This window comes from Juglans microcarpa x Juglans regia, chromosome 2D (genome assembly GCF_004785595.1).
Source record: "Juglans microcarpa x Juglans regia isolate MS1-56 chromosome 2D, Jm3101_v1.0, whole genome shotgun sequence".
Lineage (NCBI taxonomy): Eukaryota > Viridiplantae > Streptophyta > Magnoliopsida > Fagales > Juglandaceae > Juglans > Juglans microcarpa x Juglans regia.
Window position 1 is genome coordinate 4,640,380 of NC_054596.1, and position 9,615 is coordinate 4,649,994.

Sequence of the window (9,615 nt, forward strand, 5' to 3'; positions counted from 1 at the left end):
GTGGCACATTCCAGTTTAATACAAGTTGCACATTCCAGTATAAGAAGAAGTTCCACAATTAATACACGTTGCACATTCGAACTTCCCTTTGCTGTCAATCCATAATAGCCACAATATATGAATTTTCTTTTTGTATCCACTATAATGGTACATAGTACTTGTAAACCTCATGTATAATTAAACAATATATGTATGATTCAGGCCTTATTTTCCTATTTCGTGAAAGTGAACATTTATGGTAGCAAGCAACTAAAATGGTGATTAATTATTCACCTGGTTGTTCTATTTTTTTGAAAACTCTATTAGATTAAATTTAAGAATATGTCATCATCCACCACGGACTCTTCTTCTCTTTTGGTAAACGAACTCTGGGTCAACTATTCTGCTTGTGTGAAGTTGAAGCCCAACTGAGATACTCGTCTACAACAAGAAATCCAGGACGACCCTTCTTAGAGTGTCCAAAATATAACATAAATGTACTACATTCATATTTAATAAAAAAATTTAATATTATGTGCATCTAACATGTTTCCACAATATGCTTAAAATGATTAGGGATTACCATATTGTAAGTATTTCAAATGGGTAGAGAGGGATCAATACAGAAAGTCCGATCTTCGAGAAACTCACAATGAATTTTAAAGAACCAAGAAAGAGCTGGAGAAGATACTCGACGAGATCGAAAAGAGCAAGATTGATATCTGTAAGAGAGCGGATGAGAGAGATGGTGCTATCCAATAGAAATGAAGAGGTTGTGAACAATGAGTTGGCACTTGTTGTACACGAAGCTGAAATAAGACGTTCACGTAAACTACTCCAGGTGTATTGGGCTTTTGCATTTGTTGTAGCATGTTACTTATCTTGCCTAAGTGACTTAGGATTAATGTTAGAAGTTAGTTGTTATGTGTATCTATATGCTGGTGATGTTAGAACTTAGTCTGAATGTGTAGTTTAAACTACTCCAGGTGTATTTTTTTGTGTTAGTCAGAACATTATTTTTATTTTCAGTTTTTATCAGTGTGGAATGTGTTCCCTATAAATGGAAGAGTTTTTCAGTTTGTTATTAGTTTCTTTTCAGTTTTTCAGTTGTTGGCTGCTTGATATATGCATCCATCTAGGTCCGATTTTAATGACTTGTGGAAGGAACATGATTTTATGCAATCTGTGTAAGGCATTAATCTGTGTAATAAGCAATCTACAAAAAATGACATTTACAAAAAGTGACATTAATTTGTGTAATAAATTCCTGCATCAATTTGTCAACTTACAAAAAGTGACATTTACAACTTACTAAAAAACAACTTTAATAAGTGATTACATGGCTCACATGATGAGTACAACATTTTCAAATTCAGAATAAGGATGTTGAGACAGAAGGAGTGCCCTACACTCTTGCGCCCTGCACTCTTTCACCTTCACGTTCAACTTACAAAAAATGACTAATGTTTCTTTTAGAGGATCTTCATTAGTTTCAAAATGATAAACAAACTCAACAAATCCATTAGAATGACTGCCATTGAAAATCCTTGGCTTTCTTCAACTCTAGAAGAGGTACACGAAATATCAGTTTCTCTACATTCGGGTGGTTCCTCTATATCAACTCTTCTACTCGTAGCGGAGCTTGTAGTCATAAGAGGGGTCGAGTAACCAATATTCTGTAAAAAGAACAAAAAATCAATAACATTAAACTTTTTTAAAAAAGGCCAACTTATAAAAATAAAAATACAAGAACAGAGTTGCATCACCACTTGAATGTTTCTTGGATATTGGTTGCTATCTGGATATGGCGAAAAAGGCAGTGGCCACGTAGGAAGTGGTCCGTAGTAACCGGCACTGGTGTAATTTACAAAGTGTCGATTACTTGATGGTATGTCCTAACATGTTATTACACAAGTTATTCATGTATTTTGAAAATAAATATTAACTCAACACAGAAATAAAACAAATTTGTAAAAAATATAATATACCGCGGTTGGGGGATTTAAAATAGATGGTGTAAGGGGAGATGAGTGTTCTTCCCCTTTTCCCATGCCGAGAGGAGATGAACTTCATAATTCCACAAGTTATTTTTTATTAAAAAAAAATAAAACAGAAAAAACAAATCAATAAAGCAATAAAGAGAAAATGCGTTGGTTTTGTTTTGGCATCAATTCTATGTGTGCGACTTTCTTGCTTTTGAATTGCAGAGGATGAACATGATGTTGTCTAGTTTCGGCTGGAGAAAGGCAAGCCACATGAATACCCGATGTGCTCACAGTATTTTGAGGTAAGTGGATTGTCAAATTTGGATTGACCACCCCACGGACCCAATATGACTATGGTGTTGTTAGCTTCACCCTGTACATACTGAACATATTTAGGGAATGTTCAATATAAGCTATATGATTCTATGGCCCTTATCGCTTCATGATAAACATAGGATTCATGTTTGAGCAGTGATTTACATTGCTTCATGGTTATAACATGATCATCGCCTAACCTGTTTATATTCCACACAGATTCTATCTTGGGGTTTTAGAAAAAAAACATATATTATCCTTTATAGATCAGTTTTGGATGATTATACCCTTTTTTTTGTGCTTCAACTTCTATGCATATAAGCTGTGACTTGGATGAACTCGAGGAGAATCAAATGTACAGAAAACTAATTACTAAATTTTCGTGCATCAGTTCTATAATGGCCCTGGGTTGAATAAACCAATTAGTTTTTCTCGTGTGCTGCCTTTGTCACACTGTACAGTAAAAATACCTAGCTGATTTCAGCGGCATTGTGGAGTGTCCCTAATTATTTCATTTAATGTTTCACAAGCTCAAAGGGGTTAAAGGCACGCTTGGAGTTTCCGAGGGCCACAAGCTCAGAGGGGTTAAACATTTAGTCAAAATATTAGGTGGGTGCAAAAACTAACGAATCAAAGTGGGTATGCTGTATATACATTCTACAACACAAAAACATCAATCATGCAGAGCGGGCGGAGTTTAGTAAAGTGATTGAAGGAAGGGATCCTCTTCATTGCTTTGTGTTCTTCAAAAATCCTCTTGGATTACTGTTTTTGTTTTCTTCTGATCAAAGCAACCAACATGGTATTGGTGGCAATCACAAGATCAAGAACTTTAAATCACATTTTGGACCTTTAAAGACTATGAGTAAAAACAAAAAAGCTTAGATTCCTTCCGATGGGTGGCCAAAGATATAGAAAAATAGAAAAAAAAAAACTGCATAAAACATAGCAAAGAATGCTCATACCCACAACGACACTCTTTCAAAAATTGAATACCGGTGCAGATGGGAGTTCGACGGCACAGCAGTGCAATTTCTTCCAGCGTACGAAGACTTGATGCCCGTTGCTTAGATGGCCAAGGGATGAAGACGATGAAGACAAGTTCTGAGACAGCAAAAACTTTGGGACGAGTTTGGCGCCTAGGTGAGATGGATTTCTGAAATCGAGTCTTTTTTTTTTTAATAATAATATAAAGGTGACGTGGCTAATGAAGATTCTACAACGGATACCCAACGGTGGATACCTGTAGCAGAAATCTTTTTCAAAATAATAATTATTAGATAGTTATAGAATGTAAAAATCTAAAAGATGTGATATTTTCATCTTATTTTTAAGATATAAATTATTAAAAATCAGTACTTGTTTAAGCTGTTTTGATGATATAATAGTTTGTAATAAAATAAGAATATCACGTTATTTATATTTTTATAATACTTAATTCCAAATAAAACACTCAGCTCCAATGAGATTACGTCTAATTTCAGCGAGATTTTGAATAATTTTATTATTGTGGCTTATGGTTTACCATAGAATTATATTTTAGACTTATCTATTTTTATGTTGCCTTTCGAGCTTGATTACATTTTCTCCTCCCAATTTCAATTTTGAGATAATTTGGATACTGAGATATTTGAAAATATTTAAGAATATCTTACTACTATTTATTATTTTATTATTATTATTATTTATTTACTTTTCATTATTATTTATTACTATTCAATATTCAATTATTATTTTTTTATTATTATTTATAAAATATCTCACTATCCAAATACAACTTTTTCTAATATTATAGCTTATGGTTTACGTGATTAGCATTTCGTACAAGTTGCTCACCTGAAGCGAAGTCCTGCTGCTTATTTGGTGCCAGGATCGTACACATTAACATAGCATGGTTTAATAGCTATGAGTTTCAGCTTCTTCCTCAAGTAAGTACGTCTGAAAATTAAAATCATCTCAATTTATTTTAATTAATTATTATAATTTTTTTAAATTTTAATATAAAACATAATAAATAATTTAATTTTTTTAAATTTTAAAATAATAATAATATTAAAAAATAATATTCTAATAATATTTCATCATTTTAACTCAACTAAACTCAATTGTTTAACATCAAACGCAGCTTTTTTCCATTAACATTCAAAAAAAAAAGAAAAAACAGAGGAGTTTGCTTCCTGTGCTTAGACTTTGCTCAGAAAGTTCTAAGCAACCTCATAAGGTAGCTTGCTGTCAGAATTGTAGATTGACCCAGTAAAAAAGCAACCTAGCTAACACGTGGTATGACACTGAAAATGAAGTTAGAGACTAGTGGAGTAATTAAATCAAACAAATATATATAACAAAGCAAGCAAGCCAATTTGGGATGCCAACCCCACCAAATTAAGTCCCCCACTCTTTCCTCTCTCTGACTCTGGATTTCCTCGACCGGTATGTTAGGTCGCATGATCAGTAGCCTACCCCACCCATATCACAAAAAACTCACTCTCTAGAAGACATGGTACGATTATTTAGCCGGGGTCATTCACTTTTCATATATACCTTAGAATCCCAGCCCAAAAGAACCAGACTCATTCAAGTAGATAGTGTGCAGGGAACAGGTTTCAATGGCACCCACGTGTTTCTAAATTCAGTCCTTAGTTCCTTTCTTTTCTCGTACTGAGTTTTGGGCATTTTCTATTTGACTTTGTTTGTCTTGATAATCAGTAGACTCTATTTCACCGGATTTTAATGCGAGCCAGTCTCTTTTGCTTCTTGATCTACTTATCTTGATATCTTGGCTCGAGTTGTGAAGCTTGAAGTGTGTGCTATAATGGAGAACTCTAATGGCAATGTTCTTAAACTTAGTGTGAAGCAAGGAGAGCCAACTTTGGTTCCTCCTGCAGAGGAAACAGAGAAGGGTCTATATTTTCTCTCCAACCTTGATCAGAACATTGCGGTGATTGTTCGTACCATCTATTACTTCAGGTCAGATGAGAAGGGGAATGACAAGGCTGGGGAAGTGATCAGGAATGCCTTGAAAATGGTTCTTGTCTATTATTACCCACTTGCTGGGCGGCTGACAATCAGCTCAGAGGGCAAGCTCATTGTGGATTGCACTGGCGAGGGGGCTGTTTTTGTTGAAGCTGAAGCAAACTGTACAATGAAAGAGATAGGAGACATAACAAAGCCCCACCCCGAGACTCTCGGGAAGCTGGTTTATGACATTCCTGGTGCAAAGAACATTTTAGAGATACCACCCCTGGTGGCTCAGGTATGTAAACTCTCAAAACATAAATAGATTTCGGTGCTAGTTTGGCCCTTTCGTATTTTGGTAACAATTCTGATTCTAGTTCTTTGCATTAATCACAAAGTATTAAGCACATGCATAGCAATCTTCTTAGGGAAAATTTTCAGGTGTGTTATTTTCACGAAATTGCAAAAATCAGGATGTAAATTACCACTCTTTATGTAAGTTCATGCATATATGAGACCTTTCACAACTTGGGAGGTGATTGTAAAGTTCTAATTCTACCTTCCAGGTGACTAAGTTCAAATGTGGAGGATTTGTTCTTGGGCTGTGCATGAATCATTGTATGTTTGATGGTATTGGTGCCATGGAATTTGTAAACTCGTGGGGTGAAACAGCCAGAGGCTTGCCGTTATCTGTCCCTCCATTCCTAGACAGAAGCACACTTAAGGCCCGCAACCCGCCTAAGATAGAGTATCTGCACCAAGAGTTTGCAGAGGTAGAAGACAAGTCCTGCACCGCCGATATTCATAGCGAGGAAACGCTTTACAAGTCCTTCTGTTTCGACCCCGAGAAACTACACCAACTAAAGATGAAAGCCATGGAAAATGGGGTTGTTGACAGATGCACTACATTTGAAGCCCTCTCAGCGTTTGTGTGGAAAGCTAGAACCAAGGCACTGAAGTTTCTGCCAGATCAAGAGACAAAGCTCCTATTTGCTGTCGATGGAAGGCGCAAATTCAACCCGCCACTACCAAAAGGATACTTTGGCAATGGATTCGTGTTGACAAATTCTATGTGCAGATCAGGGGAACTTCTGGAGAAGCCACTGTCATTTGCAGTGGGACGGGTTAAGGATGCGATCAAGATGATCACAGATGACTATATGAGATCCGCCATAGATTACTTTGAAGTGACAAGGGTTAGGCCATCTTTGGCATCCACGCTTTTGATCACCACCTGGTCTAGGCTATCTTTCCACACCACAGACTTCGGATGGGGAGAGCCTGTTCTGTCAGGGCCAGTGGCATTGCCGGAGAAGGAAGTGATTTTGTTCTTGTCTCATGGGAAGGAGAGGAAAAGCATAAATGTGCTTTTGGGTTTGCCAACTTCTGCCATGAAGATCTTCGAACAACTCGTGCAGATCTAGAGAAACGATAATGAGTGTCCAAGTCAAGTAATTGGCGGTTCAAACATGTGTTATTTATATATCTTTTTCGGCAAGTGAATTACGTTACAAACACTTTAATTTCTATCTCTTTAAAAAAAAAAAAAAACACTTTACTTTCTACCACCAAAGGTTGTTTCTTTATTTAAAAGGTTGAAGTAGGGGTGACAATTTGTATTCATGAATTATGTTCGTGTCATGTTAAGTTATTGGCATTCGACTCTATGAGTCAATCTGAATATAACCTGTTAAGTTAAATGGATTAAATCTACAAATTCTAACAACACGGTTCATTTAAATAATGGTGACATAACACAATCCATTTGACCCGCATAATAATTAATTAGAAATGAGTTAATCCAATACAATCTATTTCAATCAATTTTATATAAATGAGTTGAATTGACCCACATATGAAATAACCCATTTATCATGATGAATATAATTTCACAGAAAAGTTAAAATCTATATTTATTAATGGCCACAAGATCTAAAAATAAATAAAAATCCTACAAATAAAAAATATTAATATTTTTCAGATTTTAATCTATAATAAATCAAATATTACAAGCCCAACAATAACAAATATAAGTATATGTCTAAAATTACAATCTTAATCATAAAAATAGAAGAATATTGACCGTTAAGTGGGTTGACCTATTATCAATCCGTTTTAACCCCAACCTATTTATATCAACTCAAACTTATTAATTTTATATTGTGTTTGTATTAGATTTATGGATTGTGCGACACATTTCATCCCTAGACTTCAATCAACCATAAAATGGTTCGATCATTTGTCCCAATGTCTGTCGAATCAGCAACATAAATCATATAGAATTATAGTTACGTCCGTAGCATGAATAAATTAAAAAACAAAAAAAACAGCTTGTATCGTGTGATGATCGGCTCTAAGTAGGGCAGTAGACGAGTAAAATGGAGGATCGGCCATGTCCATCCAATCACGCATGGGGCCCAACCTCTCCCTCATGGTAAATTAAAATTGGTTGATTTGATTGGGATCCCCTGTATATTTTAGTATGTTTATGGGATGTTTAAGCCATAATCCATTCACTGAAGGACCTTATCTTCAATTTAGATGTACAAAACAAAAGGATTTAGAGGGTAATTTTGGAGAAGATTATCTACTAATCATTCTCACAAATTAAGAATGGAAAGTTCCTCAAGATATTATCTGCTGGATAATCGTGGCACCGGAAAAGAACGGTACAATCCTGCGGTTGTTTTCGCAAAAGAAAATTATTTATACACAACATTTTTCACAAATGGGGCTGTTTGAGATGCCTTAGATTGCCCTTCATTATGTCATTACTTAATTTACAACTCGTTCACGTAACAAGGACACCTAATATACCAATAACACACTGGACAATCGAGTTTCTTCCTTCATCCATACTATACATGCACTACATTTTCTGGGCATACAGTAAAATTCAAACAACCAGACACATAATGCAGTAAAGAAAATGTAAGACTAATCTCAACCATGGGCTGGGAGAAGAGAAGGTATCCAAGGTATTTTGGGTTTCTCGGATTCTCTATGATGATTTTAGGATGCATTTTGAAGGAAAAAGATCGTGAAGAGAGAGAAGCAACCAAAGGAAGTGCATGGAGTTTATGCATTATGCAGGAATGAAGCAGAGGAAAACCATATAGGGAGGGGGATTGGCGGAAACTGAGAATCAAGAGCTTGGGAAGACGTCTATTTAGGTTCCACATAAAGTGATATCTCTCTTGGATGGTCTAAAATTCAACGCATTCAAGCTGTAGATGCAGAGATTGGCCTGTTTTGATTTGATTGCAATTTGATCAGATGTGGTCGTGTAACCAGGAATATTGCATGAAGAAGATGAAATCCATGTTAAGCTTGCCTTGCAGGAAGAAACGACTGCAGAATCTTCTGCGCATTTAATTCCATCAACCGATGGTATTTCCAATTTGTAAATTCCATGCTTATTTGTAGTCCTATTCACTGAGATTGATATCTGTTCTACGGTTTTCCGGGAGATAGCTTTGAATTTGCAGTCTATTCTAACTTCTGCATCTGGTAAAGACAGACAGCAACATGGAACTTTATGAACTTCAAATTCCTTATTAATTAAGACAGCATTAACATATCCAACAAAACTTGAAATGAGTTTGTGTCACCTGGTAAGAAGTAGCTGTGTCTGGAGAAGCTGTTGTTAGAGCAGATGTCACAATAAACAAAACCCATTACAATGATCTGGGAGTTGGGTTTTGCCGGTTCAACTCCCAGAAAAAGTGAATTGAGAAACAGAGAGGAAATGACAAAGAGAATCATCAGATTCATGGCCAACTCTGGAGGAAAAAGTATAAAAAAATAAAATAAAATAAAGCTACCACACTCGAAGATAGGCTTCTTTTTATCAATAGTTATTTCACTGTGAATAGCTTTCAAAGCATTATCACATAGGAGAAGATGAACTTCTTAGTGTGTGGATCGTGAGCAGCAGAACTAAGTTGGTGGAGATCCAACTGTAAGCAACAAAAGTAGAGGAAATTTATCATTTTCACAAGAAACAAAGTCATGTGAATGTCCTTTGGCAAGATATGGACTTGATGCGTAGGAGAGAGAAGAGGGTAGATTCCTTTTGAGAAGGAATACTGATAACTCCTTTGGGTTAACTCAACTGAGAGAGGAGGTGGTGCTTGATGTGAAGATCTCAGCTCCACAAGACAATTTACAGGGTACCAAGTCATTACTCATTAGGCAAGCATGAAGCTCATGATGTTCATGCTCAGTTTGTTTCACCAATTTCCATTTGTTCTTGTGACTAATTTACAGCAAAGTTCAAATGATTCATACCCATATGAGAATTTTGGAAACCAGCATTTACAACTTTTCAAAGCTACCAAGATTTTAGTTTTTTTTGGCAACAAATTTTGTCAATCTTTTA

General features: G+C 35.7%; 2 protein-coding genes and 1 long non-coding RNA gene across 3 annotated transcripts; 1 reads left to right on the forward strand and 2 right to left on the reverse strand.

Moving 5' to 3' along the window:
- Positions 1-1,753: 1,753 nt before the first annotated feature.
- LOC121249082 lies at positions 1,754-4,209 on the reverse strand. The gene is made up of 3 exons (XR_005937587.1): positions 4,116-4,209; positions 1,968-2,046; positions 1,754-1,874 (listed from the first exon to the last, which is right to left on the reverse strand). It is a non-coding gene; the product is annotated as an uncharacterized LOC121249082 (long non-coding RNA).
- A 554-nt stretch (positions 4,210-4,763) lies between these two features.
- On the forward strand, positions 4,764-6,899 carry LOC121249078 (omega-hydroxypalmitate O-feruloyl transferase). The gene is made up of 3 exons (XM_041147740.1): positions 4,764-5,532; positions 5,801-6,757; positions 6,794-6,899. The coding sequence occupies exons 1-2, from the start codon at positions 5,092-5,094 to the stop codon at positions 6,656-6,658; spliced, it is 1,299 nt and encodes a 432-aa protein (XP_041003674.1). The 5' UTR covers positions 4,764-5,091; the 3' UTR covers positions 6,659-6,757; positions 6,794-6,899.
- A 1,059-nt stretch (positions 6,900-7,958) lies between these two features.
- LOC121249080 (pollen-specific protein-like At4g18596) lies at positions 7,959-9,250 on the reverse strand. Its single transcript, XM_041147742.1, has 2 exons — positions 8,846-9,250; positions 7,959-8,741 (listed from the first exon to the last, which is right to left on the reverse strand). The coding sequence occupies exons 1-2, from the start codon at positions 9,006-9,008 to the stop codon at positions 8,404-8,406; spliced, it is 501 nt and encodes a 166-aa protein (XP_041003676.1). The 5' UTR covers positions 9,009-9,250; the 3' UTR covers positions 7,959-8,403.
- Between the last annotated feature and the right edge of the window lie 365 nt (positions 9,251-9,615).